This window comes from Penicillium hordei, assembly GCF_028827395.1.
Source record: "Penicillium hordei strain IBT 12815 chromosome Unknown utg000002l_segment0_segment0, whole genome shotgun sequence".
NCBI lineage: Eukaryota > Fungi > Ascomycota > Eurotiomycetes > Eurotiales > Aspergillaceae > Penicillium > Penicillium hordei.
Genome location: NW_026623143.1, coordinates 3,243,012 through 3,263,842, shown reverse-complemented (window position 1 = coordinate 3,263,842; position 20,831 = coordinate 3,243,012). Strand labels below are relative to the sequence as shown.

Below are 20,831 nucleotides of genomic sequence, written 5' to 3'. Positions count from 1 at the left end.
CTCTAACCCGCCCCCGACTGAAGTTCTCCGGGTCATGTGACCAAGCCCTAAGTCTCGTGCCACGCTAGTCCAAATTCAGAATTAGCGTCGCACACTAAGCGAAACCCGCACGGAAGGGCAAATCACTGTGTATGGGAATTCAAGTGACTCTTTTTCCATCTCCCTCGACAACACACTCCCTCCCCCACGACAATCCACCATGGCTTCCGTCCCGAGTGTGCAATGCTTCGGCAAGAAGAAGACGGGTAAGCTCTCTTTTTTTCGACCGGAGATCAGTGTGAATGAACCCGTGCGCTGACATATTAATTTTCAATAGCCACCGCTGTCGCCCACTGCAAGGTATGATGAACGCCTATACTCCCTCGGTCCCAATACGTTGTTTCGAAATATCTGGAAGGAAAACAGCCGGAAAGGAATTGTGCACGAAATGACGAACTGCTGGGATTGAATTTTGGAAGGATATACGAAACAACATATTGCGCGATCATCGGGGTCATATACACATTGAATTGGACAACATGCTGAGACTTTTTACAGCAAGGCAAGGGCCTCGTCAAGGTTAACGGCCAGCCCCTCTCCCTGGTCCAGCCCGAGATCCTCCGTTTCAAGGTACGCACAATACATTCGCTCAATCAACTCCCGCGCGCCAAGAAAGAAGGGATTCGCCCGAATCGCAAGCGACAATGGCAATGGGAGAACGTCTACGAAATCGGTTTCTGACAATCCACGCTCGAATTTTTAGGTCTACGAGCCCCTCCTCATCGTCGGCGTTGACAAGTTCGCCGGTGTCGACATCCGTGTCCGTGTTACCGGTGGTGGTCACACCTCGCAGGTTTACGCCATCCGTCAGGCTATCGCCAAGTCCATTGTCGCCTACTACCAGAAGTACGTCGATGAGCACTCCAAGAACCAGCTGAAGCAGGCTCTTGCTCAGTACGACCGCACACTCCTGGTTGCCGACAACCGCCGTGCCGAGCCCAAGAAGTTCGGTGGTCGCGGTGCCCGCTCCCGCTACCAGAAGTCCTACCGTTAAATTTTTCTTTCTCACTTGTTACGCGGCGAAAGGGAAAAGAAAAGTTTACGGCTACGGGGAAATGGAATATGTCTGTCTTCATATGTTTTTTCTATCACGACTTATTTCCATGACTTCTTGGTGGACTGGGGACTTGGGAGGATTCGGGGATGTTTGAGCGGTTTATGTTCGATTTAACCGCTCTTACATGAGATCAGAGGACCGGGCTAGAGGAATTTGGGAAAATGACCTCTGGTTGTTGTTCCGGTGCCTTGTTGATATGTTTTTCACTGGCGCTGTCCTGCACGGCTGGAAAAAAATACCTAGCATAGCCAGGAAAATCTACTCAATGATACTGGGTTTCATCTTGTTCACATCTTTGTTTTTGGAATCTTTGGGGTTATTTTTAGCTATGGTGTTCTAATTTTGGTCTCACTTTTTCCCCAGATTTATGTTCTCCATACGCCAAACTTGGGGTAGGTATATGCTCTTGAAGGTAAACCACCGAGGTACTCACCCCTCGTTCTCACAAACTGGACCACATCTAGGATTTATGGATCTACGTATAACAAGTTTACCCGGACATTTTGTTATCCGTCACTCGAATATACCACCGAATATCAGTCCAATTGGACAATAGTTCGATTTCTTGTCATAGCCATATGCTTTCGGTCACGTGGACCCTTACATACAAGATGGAGGAATTGCTGCAGCAAGTGCTCCAGCTCCCTTTCGACATTTCCAGCAACCGCTCCTCTCGAAGTGCTCCAACGTTTCCAATAACTCTTCCCCATATCTCTTGTATCAAAACAGCCTGGGACTAGTGATCAGTCAGATATTTCCTAGTATCATCATTGATACCCTTAGGGTGAGCTTACCATTTCATCTGAAGTGCATAAGACTCAACTATCAAAGCAGATTGCAATGTTTCTCTCGGCCAAACCTCACTTCCTCTTGCATCAGAAATTATTTCTTTCCTCGTTGAGGTAGCATTGGATAGGGAAGTATGGGATCAGTGCAAGCGAAGTAGAAACAGACTGCAAACTCATTTGTCCGGTCAACCCCCTGTGGTATTGACCTTGTGTTTCAACTCTCATCAGACATTTTTTGTTTTTTCTTTCATTGCGACTGTGCGCATAGTCACTTGGACGGAATAAGAACCTCATGGTCATCATGTAAGAGTTTCAACGTTCAATCACTCGGGATATCTTTATCCATGAGCACCAACCGTCATCAAAGCATCCAACATACCTTTCTCAATCAATGGGTATCGAGACCTTGTGTTCATCTCACATCGGACATCCTTTTCCATTAATGTATATGCCAATACGTAGGCCTCCATTGAACAACTCAACAGTCATCATGTATGAGTTTCGAGGCTTACCCACTAGATATGGTTTCATACACCCAATGTGAGTTCAACTAAATCATAATTAGCAAACACAAAAATGCAGGGGAATGGAAAACTTATCTTTCTTTGCTCATCTCAATCCACACTAAAGCATAGTTGTGTTCTCATCCAAGATGTAAAACTCCACTGCAGGCAAAATATGGCGAAGTTGTAGATGTATCTATCGAGAGATCAACCCTTTGTAGTGGAAACCTTGTTTTGCTCCTATCAGACTTTTTCAAAGAGCTTTTTCTTTTATTTCATTGGAGCTTATGCTAATGCGTAGCCTTCTCAAATGTAGTATCTTGTCATCATCACTTAGGAGTTTCGAAGTTTTTCCACTTGGGACGAAAACTCACGATTAACGTTCACAAAAAAAAATATATATATAAGAAAATGGATGGATAAGAAAACTTGCCTTTATTTGCCTCGACCATGACTGCAGCATATCCGTGGTCTCATCTAGGTATGATCCTGGAAAGTTTCTTCCAAAGGTCATAGTCAACAATCAGAGCATGAGCGGAGGAATAGAAAAATTACCTCTCCTTTTGTCTTGATTATTTTTGAAACATGCGCTTCGTTCGATCTAAAATGTTAGGATATAGCATAGAGATTTTGTAGACATATCTCCATGAGCCCCGGGCTCCTCGCATCAGGCAGGTATGCTTTCTCTATTCGTGGTTTTGCCAAAGCAACACCCTCAATAGAGAATGTATGAATAAATCATCATTTGCGAGCTTTCGGGCTTGTCCATCAATATGCATGTAGTCACTGCACGACTCTGTCGAATCCGGGGTGCGAGAAGTGCGAAACCTACATAGATAATTGGAACAGTCAGCGATATAAATCCAAATCAACCACATAAAACGAGCCAGGGTGTCAATTGGGGAAACATGTTCTCTTCTTTAGCCTCGCATCAGATGTTCCTTTTCAGATTTTGTCCTCATAGTCTACAGTGCGAGTGTAGACTAGATTCATAGCATTGTGTAGTTGTTGAACATAGTCATCATTTTGGCGGGCGTCAATTGTTCTTGGATGATAAAGGGCCGTGTCATGTCATACCTGAATGGAAAATTGGAAAATTAAAGGGATATTTTAGAACGATTAGCAAAGAAGCTCCAATATCAACATGGGGGAAACTGGGTCATACATTGAGGATGTCGGGGTTTTCATCTTTGGTCCAATATCAGTTAGAGAGCTGCAGATAAACACACGGGGTTGTATCAAACAAGTAAAGAAGAGTTGCGAACGGTTTGGTCTGGATCAATCCTTGATTTGTCGCACCTCGGACAGACTGATGTAGCCCCTCGGGCAATTGAAAGCCGTGGATGTTCAATTTATTGGCGAGCTTCCAAATCCACCAGATATTAGTCTGTAGAGCTTCGGAGTATTTTCATTGAGCCATACACACGTATGTATAGAAACGAAGTAAAGAGACGAAATCTTTTGATCTGGAAGTTTGAACTAAAGAACCAATCTGCAATTGGATTACAACAGCGAAAGAGTCAGTCATGGAGATCGAGCATCCTTTTTTTCTCCACACGTACCGGTTTTCAATTTCATCTTTAATTGTGTCCGTTGGCCTTTCGAAAGATCGCAGTCAGCTCCACATCGTAGCCCTTGTTGTCTGAGCTTTCAGATGGTTATGCTGTTAGGAATCCATTGGAGTCATATCAAGTCTGTGGTAAGTTCAGAAAAGCTGCATTATTAGTTGAGGAAACAAGATATTTCGTTTCGCCTTGTATCAGACGTTTTTTGAACCTATCACTGAGACCATTGGCTCCGATGGTCCACGGTCACTCAAAGTATAGTACCTCTTTTTCTCGTCGTTAAATGTGATTTCTGTGGCACCGAATATCAATTGTGCTTGTGGAGTTGGGAAGGAGGATCATATGGAAACCTAGAATATCTCGACATTGTTAGCGAGAGCTTCCAGAATCACAACAGGATAAGGCCATAATATCAGCCAAGTAAAGAAGATATCCTTTATTTTGCATGGTATCAGAGTTCTTTTCAGATATAGTTTTCAATGTGCCCAGTCACCTAGTCGCTTGGGACTGGAGACAGTCACTTTCAAAGTGTATATTCTCATCATGATATGCACTTTCAGGACCACCGAGTGTCCAGTTTGTGGAATTTGAGGGAATTCATATTGAGTGGGTAAACAAGGAATACATACCTAGTTATCTTGAGAGTGTTAGCTCAAAAATTTGGACATTATTCCATGGTACGAACAGTCGGATCGTCAACCAAATACTTTTTTGTCTTGACCCAGGTCAGCTTGATCTTGTCAGTTCCATCCAAAGTTCGCTTTTGGCTCATTGGCCTTGTAGCTCGAGTGGTCATCGTTGGGGAGTTTCAGGCCTCGAGTGCCAATTGGAATTGCGGAGCTTCAAGGTCGTGATATCGTCCTGTGTGCGCGCATCGGTCGGATGAATACTATATATTTCCCACGTGTTAGTGGAATCAGTCCTTTAATACAATATAGTAAATCACCATACCGGGAAATCGGCTTCATCCCAGATCAGATAAACAGTTGAGCTCTCAACGCTGAGGGCTGGGAAAGGTTTTGGATTGCCATTGGCCGGATTTGAGGGTCGAGCCATACCCAAGCGTAGAGTCATGGTATCCTAGATAGATTGGTAAAAGTGTTAGCCAACTTGTTCACATATCCCATAGAGAATCTGTGATGGATAGGGTTCCTCTGTTTTCTGTTATGTCAGAACAATAAATGTTTTGGCATATCCGAAGATCAGACCTTGATCCGATTAAGGTCATCATATACGACAGTGCAACAAAAGGTACTCTCATGCTCCCCTAGGCCACAATAGCCGAGTAATTGCTCACCGTGCTTGGAATTTAATGTCAAGTAGGTTCCTTCCATCGTACATACCCAGCTAGCACGTTGTATGGAGGAATGGATGCTGCCGAATAATTTGGCGACGGTACCTATGGAGGGATGCCTTGCATTAGGTTAGGATTAGTCGAATTTTTTCATCATCACAAGTCACATTCAAATATTATAAGGCAGAAGACTTACCAAGGTTTCTCTCCATAGACTCACTATCCCGTAAACTGTGTTGTGGTTGCGTTCAGCCGGGAGACTCATAGTTCGTGAATGCGACAGGCGGAGGGAGGCGACATGCATGGCAACCAATGAACAAGAGAAAAAAAAAAGCCTAACTCACAAGAGACCAGTTAGAATAGAAACAGTTCTGTAAGGGAGAAGGCTTAATTTTAACAACTCACGTCTCGGAACTCGTGTTGTGTTTTGCCGGGCCACTCATAGATGCGACGGCGACGGGGTAAACGAACTATGACTCGGTGGATAGAGGCAGCCCACCTGGCACCCAGTAAGTGAAAGATAAAGAGGAAAAGAAGAGATTAGATCAATAGGCAAATTGCAACCTTACCGGCCTAGTATGACCAGAAGAAACACAGTGAATGAGAACCTAGAACACACACGTCCGGGGCAGCAGATCAACGAGGTATAGACGTGTCACGGCAACCCAGATAGAGGTACGTCGTAAAGCGAGGAGGGAAAATGAGTTTCTAAACAAGGAAGTGCGGCATGTAATCTTCTAATAGAGAAAGGCCGATACAAGCAACTGGTATTCCAATTTTCACATCGCGCGTCGCCGCGGTAGCGCCCTACAGTATGAGTATACAGAAAATGTGAACACCTACGTAGCGTCACCTGAGAATTAACTACTAATGATACCAACTGAAGGATACCAACTGAAGAACGCCGAAATGTAGATTGTCAGCCTCACGATCCGCGAACCTTATCCTGGATACCAGGCTAAGTACTAATAGTTTAGTTCTTTTATCATAGTGCTCTAAACGTTAGGTGTAGAGTAACTGGTTTAGGTTCTTTACAAGAAAATATTCTTTCCTTTTCTAGGCTTTCTTTCAGCCGGTTTTTAAACATTTAAACAGTTAGATGCCTCTATTGCATTGTATATGTTAATGGATTTAAAGCACTGGGACTAAAAAAAAAGGCATAAAGCGACCTGACACAATCTTAATAATAGAGCCCATCTTATGAGAATCATTATACACTTAGATATTAGGGCACGGTATGGTCGCCTGATCTCAGGGCGGTCGGTTGAGGCAATAATACCTAGCAGATATCAAATAATACTGGTCGCCTGAGGCAGAAACACTTACGGTGCTGACATAATCTCACGGGCAAACGCGATCGGACGCGTGCTGTTCGCGTGCCTGGATGAATTGCGCGACGCTCCTTTCATTCTCCCTTTCCCCGCAACAATCGTCATTCCAATCTACTTTTCTTTACGCACCCGACTCTATTTTTAATGGGTAGTTGTCTCTGAATAGACCATAATGCCGACGGCTCGCGAAAGATTGGCCGAGCTGAGGGCCCTTCGTGCCTCAGGAAAGAAACGAATTTCCACATACGAGGTCGAGGACCAGGGCGACATCTACGACGAGGTTGATGATGACGGTTACAAAAAGGTTATCCGGAACCGTCTTGATCAGGATGATTTCGTCGTCGATGATAACGGTGCTGGTTACGCGGACGATGGCCGCGAAGTATGGAACGAACAGACAGTAGAATATGACAGCGATGAAAGCGATGAACTACCCACACGAGGCAAGGCTGCCAAAAGAAAGAGAGAAGAGGAACAACAGCGAAAGGAGAAAATGAACAATGGCATATCCAAGTACTTCAACAAAGGACAGACTTCGGCTTCTGCTCCCAAGCCCAAGGTGAGTGGTTTTTGCTCATGGAATTAAAATCCCACATGTTTGATAATCTGTTTTACAAGCCCGTTGCGACTGCCGAGGACGATGCATTCATGGCCGATCTCCTCGGAGAGGTCGACACCAACGTCGTATCGAATCACGCCCCGACACGAAACATTGTCAAGTCGGAGGCCCGACGCAAAGTTCGCGTTCTCTCCCCACCTTTGTCCGAGAAGCACCGCCGCGAAAAGATTCATGCAAGAGACGAAAATGACATGCCAAGCTCGCCAATGAAGGACCAGACACTCCACTCTGACGATCTCGATGACGGCCCTCTACCGATGCCAGACGACGATGATGTTCCCATGAGTGACATCTTGCCATCGTCTCCAATTAGCAAGGCAGTGGAGCGAAGGAATACTGTACCGGTCAAGGCTGAAGAGCCAGAAGATGATGATGTTGACCTCATGGACGTCGCAGAAGTCACTGGAGACTCTAGTCTTAAATCGAAAATCATCAACATGACCGGCAGTCGGCCGCCCCCGAAGATCAAGCATGACATTCCTTCTACACCAGCAAGCTCTTCCCCTGTCAAGTCAATGCCAGAAGTAATGGATGCTTCTTGGAATGACGTGAGGAGCAAATTGAATGTTCTCAGCAGCCCAGCGCCAGAAATGCGATCCTTTGGGAAACTACACGCCCAAGATGTTGTCGAAGAGGATGGCAGTCTGCGCCTGTTCTGGTTGGACTATACGGAGGTCAACGGCAGTCTGTGTCTGTTTGGAAAAGTGAAGAACAAGCAGAATGGGTCCTACACTAGTGCATTCGTTAAGGTTGACAATATCTTGCGAAAGCTTTACTTCCTTCCGCGCGAATATCGATACAAGCACGGACGAGCGACCGAAGAGGAGGTTGATATGCAAGATGTTTACTCAGAGGTCGACGAGATGATGACAAAACTCAAAGTCGGCATGCACAAGATGAAGCCGTGCGAACGGAAGTACGCATTTGAAATGCCCGGGGTTCCAAAGGAGGCAGAGTATCTCAAATTACTCTACCCCTACGATAAGGCTGCCCTGCCAATGGAAACGAAGGGAGAGACTTTCTCGAACGTTTTCGGTACCAACACCTCCCTGTTTGAACAATTTGTTCTCTGGAAGAATATCATGGGCCCTTGCTGGCTCAAGATTGATCAGGCCGACTTTGCTGCAGTAACCAACGCATCCTGGTGCAAGTTCGAATGCCAGGCCGCCAAACCAGCACTCATCAATATTGTCCCGGATTCCGAGAACCTGAATGCCCCGCCCTTGACCTTAATGAGTCTTTCTTTCCGTACCCAGCTGAATGTCAAGGAGAACAAGCAGGAGATTCTAATAGCGAGTGCCCGAGTGTATGAAGACATTTCTCTAACTGATACCACTCCGCCGGAGAAGCTTCCATGCAAGACATTCACCGTCATGCGCCCTGCTGGTGGATCATACCCAATGCATTTCGAAGCCGAAGCACAAAACCAGCGAGGAACTGTCATGCTCGCAAAAAGTGAACAGTTCTTGCTTAGCAAGTTCCTGGCTATATTCGAGAAGATGGACCCCGATGTGATCATGGGCCACCAGTTGCAGGATGTCGACCTAGGCATTCTACTCAGCCGGATGCGTGAAAAGAAGACCCCTGGTTGGCATCGTATTGGCCGACTCAGGCGTGGAGATTGGCCTAAGAATTTCAACAAGGGTGGCAATTTCTTTGCCGAAAGGCAGTTGATTGCTGGAAGATTGATGTGCGATGTTGCCAACGACATGGGCAAGGTAATGTTCTTCTGGAAGTAGGTATACGACAATACTAACAACCACTAGTCTCTTATGATGAAGTGTCAGTCGTGGAGTTTGACCGAGATGTGCCAACTCTACCTCGGCCAAGGCAACGTACGCCAGGAACTAGATGTCGAAGCGGCATTAAAGACCTGGGCGACTACCAAAGAAGGCCTCATGAACTTCGTCAATCATTGTGATACAGATACATACTTCATTGCGGCATTGGTTCTACGTCTTCAGATGCTGCCACTTACGAAGGTCCTGACTAATACCGCTGGTAACTCATGGGCACGCACACTTAGCGGAACGCGTGCCGAACGAAACGAGTATATTCTGCTACATGAGTTCCATCGCAACAAATACATCTGTCCAGACAAGTACTCGTCTCGTCTTCAGAAGGCAGAGGAGAAAATGCACGATGGTGACGATGACGAGGCGGTCGACAAGAAAAAGAAGGACAAATTCAAGGGTGGTCTTGTCTTCGAGCCTGAAAAAGGTCTTTATGACCGCTTCATCCTGGTTATGGACTTCAACAGTCTGTATCCCAGTATCATCCAGGAATACAACATCTGCTTCACAACAGTGGACCGAACAGCTACGGTATATTGACCCAATCCAAACCCTCGTCTCATTTCGTTTATTCTAACATGTGCAACTAGGCTGAGAATGAGAATGAAGAAAAAGTGCCAGATGTTCCCTCCTCTGACCAAGAACAAGGTGTTCTACCTCGGCTGATCGCGACGTTGGTTAACCGTCGACGCGAGGTAAAGAAGTTGATGAAAGACAAGCGTGCCACACCCGAACAACTGGCCATCTGGGACACAAAACAATTGGCCTTGAAGCTGACTGCCAATTCCATGTACGGATGCTTGGGATACACGCAGAGTCGCTTCTATGCTCGACCTTTAGCAATGCTCACCACCTTCAAGGGACGTGAGATTCTGAGAAACACCAAGGAATTGGCCGAAAGCCAGCAATTGCGAGTCATTTATGGTGACACTGATTCAGTCATGATCAATACGAATGTGGACAACATGAGCGACGCCATCAAGGTTGGCGAAGAGTTTAAGAAATCGGTCAACGAACGTTATCGACTTCTAGAAATCGACATCGACAATATCTTTCGTCGGCTTCTACTCCATGCCAAAAAGAAGTACGCTGCTGTCAACCTTACCGAGGTGGATGGCAAGTACGTGGAGAAACTGGAGGTTAAGGGTCTTGACATGAAGCGTCGTGAATACTGTGCCCTCTCAAAGGAGGTATCATCGAAGCTGCTCAACGAAATTCTGTCAGGTGAAGACCAGGAAGTCGTGCTCAACAAGATTCACGAGTACTTGCGTGAGCTTGCAGAGAGGATGAAGGAATACACAATTCCTGCGCAAAAATACGTGATCTACACTGTACGTGATGAACCAGAGGATTTTTCTAAATCGCTTTACTGACGCTTTATCAGAAACTTTCAAAACGACCCCAGGAGTACCCCAATAAAGAAAGCATGCCACCGGCACAAGTCGCTCTCCGCGAAATTGCCCGGGGCAAGACAGTTAGACCGAACGACGTCATCTCATATATCGTGACCAACGGAGACTCGGAAACCTCATCTCTGCCTCCTGCGAAGCGATCATACAGCCCGCAGGATGTGCTGAAGCCTAACTCAGGGCTCAAGCCAGATGTTGAGTTCTATATTCTCAAGCAGATCTTCCCTCCCATTGAACGTCTCTGTGCCCCAATTCCTGGCACCGATGCTGTCCGTCTCGCTGAGTGCTTGGGTCTTGATACTCGCAAATATCAGATCAATACCTCTAGCTCCAACAGTCAACAAAATGCCGAAGTCACCCCGCTCGAGTCCCAGATCCCGGACTCGGTTCGGTTTGCCAATTCCACGCGACTGTCCCTAAGATGCCGATATTGCAAAGAACAGTCTGTGTTTGAGGGTCTGGTGGCTTCATCGCACATGTGCACTGCCCACGGAATCGTTTGCCCGAACCAGAGCTGCCAGAAACCCTTCTCAGTTATGACAATTGTCGCCCAACTAGAGAACCAGATCCGCGAACAGACCTCGCGATACTACGAAGGCTGGTTGGTATGTGACGATTCATCATGTGGCAACCGGACACGGCAAATCAGCGTTTATGGACACCGCTGCTTGGGTCCCCGAGGTCGTGCAGAAGGCTGTTTAGGCCGCATGTCGTACGAGTACTCGGAGAAGGAGGTATACAACCAGCTTCTGTACTTCGCCGGTCTCTGGGATGTCGAGAAAGCTAAGGCCGCTGCTGAGAAAGAGACAGGAGAAAAGAAGGATAGTGTTGCCGCCCTCGCGGAGTTCAACCGCACAAGATTCGGTACGATCAAGGGTGTGGTGGACAGCTACCTGAAGAAGTGTGGTCGTCAATGGGTTGAGATGGATGGTCTCTTCCGCTTCATGTTACAATAGACGCTCCGGTGGCGTATGGTTTTGGATATTTGTAAATACATAAGGATATTGGGGTGTTGGAAAGTTAGCATGGTCATGATCAAATCGAATTGCATATTTCAGGGTCTTCAAGTGTCTCTAGTTGACGTCGTGACTTGACGTCAAATGTTTTCATATCTGTCTTATCTTATCGCAAACCCCCCAATTCTCCGGCCACCCCACTCCGGCATTCTTCACTTCAGCTTAATCGCTAGTGCAGAGCAGATATCCTACTCATTTGCTGATTGCCTCTATCAATTATGTCTGTCAAAAGAGTTCTGGTTATTGCAGGATCAGACAGCTCAGGGGGGGCGTAAGTTCAAAATCCCACCCCCGCAAAACTGGCTGGGGAAAGAAGGCTGTACCCTATCAAGTTATCTCCAACGATGCTTGAACTTGTACCCCTCTGATTCACGCTATATGATGCTTGGAAAGACGTCCTAACGTATTCTAGTGGTCTCGAAGCCGATCAAAGGGTCCTGGCGGTCCATGGATGCTATGCTCTTACTGCCACCACTGGGTTGACGGCACAAAACACACTAGGTGTGCAAGACATCTTTGTTGTGCCCTCGGAATTCGTGAGAAAACAGATCAATGCTGGCCTGGAAGATGTGGGTGCAGATGTAGTAAAACTGGGTAAGCCATTTGTATTTCATGCTTCGTCTTTTTTTATACATAACTAATGACCTCCTAGGCATGCTCTCATCTGCTGAGACTATTGATGTCATCGCAGAAACATTGCAAGCCCACAAAGTCCCTGTAATAGTTCTGGATCCGGTATGCCCGATTTCCTGTTATCCAAACTACCACTCTAACCAGTATCAACAGGTTATGGTTTCCACCAGCGGTTCCCAGTTGCTACCTGAAAAAGCAGTCAAGGAACTACGGACAAAGTTGCTTCCATTGGCCACGATTCTAACACCAAACATTCCCGAGGCTCTTCTATTATTGAAAGATGCTGGAGCAGAGACTTCTGAACCGAAGGACCTAGAGGGAATGGTTGAGCTTGCTAAGAAGATTTGCTCCTTGGGTCCCAAGGCGGTTCTCCTCAAGGGAGGTCACCTTCCTTTGACAAAAGACCACAAGACATCCCAAACCCCGAAAGAAGGAACCTTGGTCGTGGATATCCTCTTCGACGGGACGACAGCCACCTTGTTCGAGACAGAGTTTTTAGTATCCAAGAATACCCACGGTACGGGCTGCTCACTTGCTTCAGCAATTGCCGCAAACCTGGCTTCTGGAAAGGACATGATCAGAGCGGTCCGGAGTGCTGTGCGATTTGTTGAGGTAGGGATCAAGACAAGCATTGACCTAGGTAAAGGGAGTGGGCCGATCAATCATTTCCACTCCACCTACACTATGCCCTTTGCGCCGTATGTGACCCATCCCCTGGATATTTTGGTTTTCTTCGTCCTAACGGTATGCTATTTAGCGGTCGATTCCTTGAGTACATCTTGGACCGCCATGATGTGCATCAAGTATGGCAGCAGTTTACCCACCATGAGTTTGTCGAAGGCATGGGCCAGGGTACGCTACCTATTGGAAGGTTCAAGGCGTACCTCGTGCAAGACTATCTCTACCTGGTGAGACACCTTTCTTCAATGCGGTTGGGAGAAGACATTCAACTTATCGAAATTCAACCTGTAGGTACAATTTGCCCGAAGCAATGCACTTGCATCATACAAGGCCAAGAGCATGGATTCAATAGCAGCGGTAAGTGCTCACCATACCTGTTTTTAATATCAATCTAACATGATCACTCCAGTCGGCCCAGATTGTCCTCCACATACAACGGGAAATGGCATTGCACATCGACTACTGTGCCTCTTTTGGCCTTTCCAAGCAGGAAATGGAAGATACACCTGAAACTATCGGTAAGCCGGTTCTGCTTCTCTATGAACTCGATATATGTGCTAATCTCGATATGTATAGCTTGCACCGCATACAGCCGATACATTTTAGATGTAGGCCAATCAGAGGACTGGTTAGCCCTCCAAATGGCCCTCACACCATGCTTGATCGGATATGGTGCCATCGCAAAACGGTTGCATACGGGAGAAAACACTCTTCGTGAAGGGAACGCCTACTGGAAATGGATCGAGAATTATGTTGCTGACGACTACACGGAGGCTGTACGACTGGGTTCAGGTAAGTCGGATTATGAAGAACGAATGGAATATCTCGCTGATTCATGTCGTGTCATAGTATTGCTGGAGGATCACATGCAACATGTGTCGCCTAGTCGCATGGAAGAACTGATTAAGATCTTTGTTCGTGCTACGGAATTGGAGATTCGTTTCTGGGATATGGGCCTTGGAGGCACAGGGCAATAGGTTTGAAGATCCTAGTCTGCTGTCTGCACCTATAGAATCTTCCTCCTTTGATCTTAGAATTGCAAGGTTGCTATGGTTGCCCTATTTTAGATCAACGCTACAACTTGCGGATAATTTAACCTTGTGTAAAATTACATGGGGAAATAACCACACTTTTGCGTCATCAAGCTGTTTGTTTGCTTCCAGAATGATCCATAATAATTCACCTGTACATACATATGTGAAAGTATTCAACGGTGAAGTTGTTAACCTCCCCCCAAATCTACATATTTGCCTCTTCTCGATTTAGAATTCTCGAAAATCTATCACTTTGCCTGCATTCTAGATTTATCGCCACTGGTATTGAATTCACGAAGAGCCTGCCTTGTCGCCATTTTTCATTATTTGCCTCCCTTATATCCATGGACCAGCGATGCCTGGCGCAAATCTAAAAATTTCCTAAATTTTCTGCGTGAAGTTGATAACAGCGACCAATCAAAGACCAGATAGACAAGAAAGATGAAAGCGGCGAGTATGCACTAAACCTGTTTAGGCAGGCGGTTTAAAAGGTGCCTGATCCAGGCCTTGGTCATGTGATGATACGGCGAAAAATACAAAGAGGAGCTAAGCCTAATCTAATTTTTACTCGCGCCTTCCTCCCCTGGGTTTTTTATTTTTTTTCCTCCTTCCTTTTCTTTCAAGTTCCTGACCTTTTCCTACTTTTACTTGTGAACTCGTCCTTCTTTCTTCCTCTCTTCATCTTCCCTCTTCTCATATTCTAATACCCCCTCTTTCTTTCTCAAACCCTTTCGCAGACTTAAATCATGTCATACGGAGGTGGCTACTCTCGCGGTGGCGGCGGCGGCGGTGACTCCTACCGGTAAGTTCATTCTCACACAGACTTGTCTTTGTCTCCTTTGTCACATCAAATGCATTGGTTTCTGGCGAAAGCCTCGAGCCTGCAGTTATTTACGATGGTGTTGGGTCTCGGGATCCTGAGCCAATCTTGGTTTCCCAACCAATACCAAGCGGACAGGAGACACCGCACAGGAAAAACCACACATTACAAGAAGGAGAATTTGTGCTAACTTGGATGTTCTAGCTCCCGTGGAGGTGAAGGCGGCTACTCTAACGGTGGTTACGGCGGTGGTTACGGCGGTGGCCGTGGAGGTGGTGGCGGTGGTTACGGCGGCGGTGGCTACGGTGGTGGTGGTGGTGGTTACGGCGGTGGTGGTGCTGCCGGTGGTGACCGCATGAACAACCTCGGCGCTGGCCTGAAGACTCAAGACTGGGGTAGGTTCATCCAACGGCAAACGGTGTTTGTTTTGGTTCGAGCAATACTAACTTTGGTTTCACTTAGATATCAACACCATGCCCAAGTTCGAGAAGTCGTTCTACAAGGAGCACCCCGATGTCACTGAGCGCTCTGAGGAAGATGTTCAGGCCTTCCGCAAGTCCAAGGAGATGGCCATTCAGGGTACCAACGTGCCCCGTCCCGTTGAAACCTTTGACGAGGCTGGTTTCCCCGCGTACGTTTTGTCTGAGGTCAAGGCCCAGGGCTTTGATGCGCCTACTGCTATCCAGTCCCAGGGCTGGCCCATGGCTCTTTCCGGACGCGATGTCGTCGGTATTGCCGAGACTGGTTCCGGCAAGACTCTCAGTTACTGTCTCCCTGCTATTGTTCACATCAACGCCCAGCCTCTCCTCGCCCCCGGTGACGGTCCCATTGTTCTTGTTCTGGCTCCTACTCGTGAGTTGGCTGTTCAGATTCAGGCTGAGATTACCAAGTTCGGAAAATCCTCCCGTATTCGCAACACCTGTGTCTACGGTGGTGTTCCCAAGGGCCCTCAGATCCGTGACCTTTCTCGCGGTGTTGAGGTTTGCATTGCCACTCCCGGTCGCTTGATTGACATGCTCGAGGCTGGCCGCACCAACCTTCGTCGTGTCACTTACCTCGTTCTTGACGAGGCTGATCGTATGCTTGACATGGGTTTCGAGCCCCAGATTCGCAAGATCATCGGCCAGATTCGCCCTGATCGTCAGACTTGCATGTGGTCCGCTACATGGCCCAAGGATGTCCGTCAGCTCGCTTCTGATTTCCTCACTGACTACATTCAAGTCAATGTTGGCTCCACCGATCTCTCTGCCAACCACCGCATCACACAGATTGTCGAGGTCGTCTCCGACTTTGAGAAGCGTGACAAGATGATCAAGCACCTTGAGAAGATCATGGAGGACCGCTCCAACAAGTGCATCATTTTCACTGGCACCAAGCGTGTCGCAGATGAGATTACCCGATTCCTCCGCCAGGACGGCTGGCCTGCGCTTTGTAAGTTTTTTGATTGGTTCCTCACAGGCACATTTGCACAGTACTAACATTTTTTCCAGCCATCCACGGTGACAAGCAACAGAACGAGCGCGACTGGGTCTTGAACGAGTTCAAGCAGGGCAAGAGCCCCATCATGGTGGCCACCGATGTGGCCTCGCGTGGTATTGGTATGAACAAACTACATCCCCCCTCCCTCTTCCATTTCCTCCTTTTTGTCCCCCCTTAAGGGGCCCTTGAAGAACACTCACCCGTGTTGACGTTGTGTAAAAACAATGGCACGGTGCTCAAACTCTCTCGAAGCACGTCGGTGTATACGCCGCGTCCAGGCGCATCTGGTCATCCTAAATGGTTCACATGCCAAGAGGACCTTGGACTCACAGTGCAGCACAGCAGCAGGCATTTTAGCTTGGCATCGATTCTCTATTCTCCATCTCTTGTGTGACAGGCTCGTAGAGAGTCGAAGTTTTTTCTCACACAGCGTTGTTCTTGAACTGTTGAACTGTTGAAGGCTGCATTTCCAAGGTTTCTCTAGGACCACGATACTACCGCCATCCCATGGATTCGCTTCCCTTGGGATCTTCTTCAATGAAACCCATCAAGAGAGCAGTGATGCATCAAGTCCTGCACGACGGAGAAAGGGTCCTTCATGGCCATACTCCTCATACCCCCACTAATGTTGTATTTGCTAACGAAATTCCTCTGAAGATGTGCGCGACATCACTCATGTGCTCAACTATGATTACCCCAACAACTCGGAGGACTACGTCCACCGTATTGGTCGTACCGCTCGTGCCGGTGCCAAGGGTACCGCCATTACCTTCTTCACCACTGACAGTAAGTCTACCATCTTGTGACTTTCACATTAGCAAGATGTACTAACCTCCCTTTCTCCAGACTCTAAGCAGGCTCGTGATTTGATTACTATCCTCACTGAAGCTAAGCAGCAGATTGACCCCCGTCTTGCCGAGATGGTTCGCTACGGCGGCGGCGGCGGTGGTGGTCGCTGGGGTGGCCGTGGACGTGGTGGTGGCCGCGGCGGCTGGGGTGGTCGTGGCGGCGGTTTCACTGCCTCCAACGCTGCTCCCGTCGGCGGCAACCGTCGTTGGTAGATGCCTCCCTGCTGCTCCCCGTGCAGTCAGTCACTTTCCCTTGTATTGTGTGCTATCCCGGTAGACTCTCTTCCATTTCCTTGACTTCATGCGTAACTCAGGCAGGACGGCGTTATCTTTGATGTCATAGATAGTTCTTACTTATTTTTTCTTGCGTCCCTATTCTACAGGGGATTTTTCACGGGTCTCGGATCTCGATTCATCAGTTTTAGTGGGATTCTAGGGCTTGAATTCTCACGGTGAATCCATACATGTTGATTAGTTTCAAAAAGTTCCATGTCTCGGAGACTTCGCCCACCTCTGATCTCAATCTGCAATAATGATTATTCTTCAACCGTTTGTCCAATCCAACTCCCATGTAATTGGTGACATAGATAATCCCTTAGAATGTGCCTATATGTAGCTATTACACATCCCCAACCCTCAACTATCCGTGCAACCACCTTTCCACCTCTCCAGCCAAAACCTCATGCACATGACTAGTCATATGACCCGAATTAAACCAGAAATACCTCTCCAACGGCGTCGGACACCCATATTTCTCATACTCAACCGCAATATCCGGCTGATCATACCCAGCACAGAAGTCCGTTGTATTCACAATGCCATACTTCCAGGGCTCATCAAGTATATCCGCCAACCTCGCATGCACATCAAAAAACATAACCCGAGCCTCCTTATGCCTTCCCGCAAATGCAGTCGCATGATCAGCCAGCGCGGCATTGTACCACCCAACCTGCGTCGCATTCGGACTTGGCTCACTCTTTGCTTGGTTCCCTGGCGTGCGGTCTAGCGGCGGTAGGTTCATGAACAGATAGTTTCTATAACCCAGGCTGTAGAGGTTCTCTATGGATGTGAAGAGTGTGTCCATGAGGCTTTTGTAGAAGGATGGGAAATCGACGGCATATTTGGCGCTGTCGTTTATGTCGTTGATGCCGATCCATACGGCGAGGAGGGTTTTCTCTTGCTTGAAGCCGGCCAGGTTGTGTAGCAGGGCTGGATGGCCGTATTGCTTGAATTGGTTTATTTGGTCTACTAGGGAAACTGTAAAGTTGTGGTGGAGGGGTGTGCTTGGGTTTGGTTAGTTGATGTTCGTAAATGCTGAATGCTGAATTCGTTTAGATTGTGGTGCATACTACTCGGTTGATATATCAGCACCTGCAAATGCAAAGTCCCAGAGTTGCTTTTTGCAGTTTTGGGGTGAGGTGAGGCCGTGGTGGACGCCGCAATTTGTGAGGTATTCGACCCAGTTGGGGCCGCCTTCTGCTGTCGCGGTCTAAAGTAAAATTTAATATCTAATGATGATATGTTTGGTTCAATCGCATCACGAGACAAGCTTACTTGATTTTGGACTATCTTGTTGGAAAGCAGGGTTTCAGCATCATAGGCAAGTTTGAATTGGTCTCCAATGAAACTGAAATTCTGGTGTCCGAGGGTTCCCTGAACATAAGTATAGGAGTCACCGAAGGCGATTCTTTGGTCTGGGGTTAGTATTGCTTATAAGCTTGAAGCCTGGATATACTTACAGAGCCTTGGTTGATGACCAGTCAAATTTGGCCGGTTTTGATAGAGGGCCTGCCCTAGCGAAAGTAGTGCCAGAGGTGATGGTTAGGATGCATGTCGTCAGAAGAAGCATTGCGGCAATTAGATTAGTAGAACTAGCATAAAAGAAGGTAGAATTGCCTAGCTTCTGGATAGTACGGAATATATAGATCTCCAAGTAGACGATCTAGTTTGTTTGACCCCGCAAATAGTCAATGCCCGGGGGAATTTTACAGACTTGACGGAATATAATTTTCCATCAGTTATTTTACTCGACGCTCTATAGATTAATACTTACTTCGCGGTCAATTATGGATAAGGGGAAGGGAAATGAAATCCTGAACTTGTGGTGCTCATAGAAGGACACCAAATATATATCCCTACACTTTAACCATAATATAGCATGTAAAAAGAAAACCCATAGAAAGCCATATCAGACTATCAGATGGAGTATTCTCTGATACTTGAAAATACACACCCTGACCAGCTCACCGAGTTGCCTCAGCACCTTAGATATTTGTCCTCTCGCGAGGCACTAGTACGTGCGGGCTTACAAGTCAACATGATAACCACAGATCCCATCCACAGAAGACCTGGTGCTTTATATTGCCTGTCAGCGGTAAAAAAACCCTAAGAAAAGGGGAAACAAGGGGAAAGGACGGAAGAAGTAGATATAAGTACTTAGTGAGGTGGGGCGATAGCCCTGGCACTGGATATCTCAGCCTTATAGACCTTACCTCATTTGACATAAGTGTGTGATGAATCTGTGATGAATCTACACTAGGAAGCATTACCTACGTATACTATTATACTACTAACTAGTAGGGGTCGATTTCAAACCCGCCGAGATTTTCCCTGCACAGCTCAACATTCAAGCTTTATGCTTAAACGGCCCACAGCAAGGTTCTGTTGTGGGTTCCTTTTAGCGTCTCACGACATGACAAGCTCTGAAATACGAATGTCTGAAGCTACACGGAGATCAGTGGGGGTCCAACATTGCTTTCTGGGGTTGGGTTTGTATACGGAGTACAGTTATGTAAATTCTGGCGCTTGTGTCTCCGGTATTGGAAATGCACTGAATTCTAGTTTGATTTATTGCAAGATATCGCCATGCTACTCATATGTCTTTCTAGGTCATTACGAGGATGCAACACATACAAATACAGAGCCACGTTTATAGCGATGTCAGGATAGTTTTCCGATTAGCTGACACAAGTACCAATTTCCCATCATTCTGGATCATAGTCTTCACCTAGGGGTTTTGACACCACAACACGAAAAAAAAGATCCCCACCAGAAACACACCAAAAAGAGACCTGCATACATATCAGTGCGTCGACTCCAAACTCTGTACGGGGTACACAATTCGGTAAGCATATACCTACATCCCGCGCATGTATGCATACAACGACCACCGCATCTTGAAATAGCCCTCGGCACGAAAAATACACCTGAAAGTACAGTACTTGATTCAAGAGACGCCCAAGAGAGCGACGTGCAGTAGTGTGGGCAACAGACTAGCGTAAATGGTGTATGGAGCAAGAGGAGTACTCAATTCCCGTAGTATGCATGAGCAGCATGCATAAGCGCCTCACACGTCAAGGCGCTATACCAATCTCCAGAAAGAGCTTTCATCCGACGATGCACGTCGGAGAACAAGGGTGGGTACGAATCTCCCTCCCCGGTCCAGATCCAAACCGAACCCTAGAAAATCCACCAGCCGCATTGCGCAGACTGTCCGTGGCCAACAGGGGGCTGACCCGACAGCAAGACGCACTAGTCAGACAACGGTCACTGTATCAGGCAATGGTGTGCCCCCTAGGGAAAAAAAAAGGATAAACAGAGGAAATATACTTATGTTTACCTTGCCCTTTTTTGTGTTGTCTAGAGCGGACGTAGAACATGCATGGAAAATATGACTGTGCTCGATAGATTCGGGTTGGTAGTAGGGGTTCTAATTCGATGGACTACTGAGCATATTCTATGACTCCAGGGCTTTGAGTTGTAATATTGGAAATGGAAACAATAGATTATATTATGCATATATAGTGGCAATAATATTAAAGTAGTATTTTCACATGTCTTCGTAGATATGATCGTAGGCAAGATCTTCGCTAACAATGTGTCACTTTCTTCTCAAAAGGTAAAATTATTAGCAGTGTGTCAT

General features: G+C 46.9%; 6 protein-coding genes across 6 annotated transcripts; 4 read left to right on the top strand and 2 right to left on the bottom strand.

Annotated features, from left to right (window-relative positions):
- The first annotated feature begins 133 nt into the window (after positions 1-133).
- N7537_004557 (40S ribosomal protein uS9) lies at positions 134-1,388 on the top strand. The gene is made up of 4 exons (XM_056895614.1): positions 134-245; positions 317-339; positions 538-609; positions 743-1,388. The coding sequence occupies exons 1-4, from the start codon at positions 200-202 to the stop codon at positions 1,031-1,033; spliced, it is 432 nt and encodes a 143-aa protein (XP_056755362.1). The 5' UTR covers positions 134-199; the 3' UTR covers positions 1,034-1,388.
- A 3,372-nt stretch (positions 1,389-4,760) lies between these two features.
- Positions 4,761-5,550, bottom strand: N7537_004556 (uncharacterized protein; the record flags this gene model as incomplete). Its single annotated transcript, XM_056895613.1, has 3 exons — positions 4,761-4,841; positions 4,904-5,032; positions 5,467-5,550. The coding sequence occupies 3 exons, from the start codon at positions 5,548-5,550 to the stop codon at positions 4,761-4,763; spliced, it is 294 nt and encodes a 97-aa protein (XP_056755361.1).
- A 1,167-nt stretch (positions 5,551-6,717) lies between these two features.
- On the top strand, positions 6,718-11,439 carry N7537_004555 (DNA-directed DNA polymerase alpha catalytic subunit POL1). Its single transcript, XM_056895612.1, has 5 exons — positions 6,718-7,136; positions 7,196-8,914; positions 8,963-9,520; positions 9,580-10,320; positions 10,374-11,439. Exons 1-5 carry the CDS (start codon positions 6,750-6,752, stop codon positions 11,352-11,354), a joined length of 4,386 nt encoding a protein of 1,461 aa, XP_056755360.1. The 5' UTR covers positions 6,718-6,749; the 3' UTR covers positions 11,355-11,439.
- Positions 11,440-11,632: 193 nt separating this feature from the next.
- Positions 11,633-13,705, top strand: N7537_004554 (uncharacterized protein; the record flags this gene model as incomplete). The annotated part of the gene is made up of 9 exons (XM_056895611.1): positions 11,633-11,685; positions 11,827-12,008; positions 12,067-12,149; positions 12,201-12,745; positions 12,805-12,955; positions 13,020-13,085; positions 13,138-13,246; positions 13,305-13,520; positions 13,578-13,705. 9 exons carry the CDS (start codon positions 11,633-11,635, stop codon positions 13,703-13,705), a joined length of 1,533 nt encoding a protein of 510 aa, XP_056755359.1.
- Positions 13,706-14,508: 803 nt separating this feature from the next.
- N7537_004553 (DEAD-box ATP-dependent RNA helicase DBP2) lies at positions 14,509-17,122 on the top strand (the record flags this gene model as incomplete). The annotated part of the gene is made up of 6 exons (XM_056895610.1): positions 14,509-14,564; positions 14,787-14,977; positions 15,045-16,013; positions 16,073-16,180; positions 16,719-16,847; positions 16,908-17,122. The coding sequence occupies 6 exons, from the start codon at positions 14,509-14,511 to the stop codon at positions 17,120-17,122; spliced, it is 1,668 nt and encodes a 555-aa protein (XP_056755358.1).
- Positions 17,123-17,549: 427 nt separating this feature from the next.
- Positions 17,550-18,758, bottom strand: N7537_004552 (SGNH/GDSL hydrolase family protein; the record flags this gene model as incomplete). Its single annotated transcript, XM_056895609.1, has 4 exons — positions 17,550-18,192; positions 18,259-18,398; positions 18,464-18,596; positions 18,649-18,758. 4 exons carry the CDS (start codon positions 18,756-18,758, stop codon positions 17,550-17,552), a joined length of 1,026 nt encoding a protein of 341 aa, XP_056755357.1.
- Between the last annotated feature and the right edge of the window lie 2,073 nt (positions 18,759-20,831).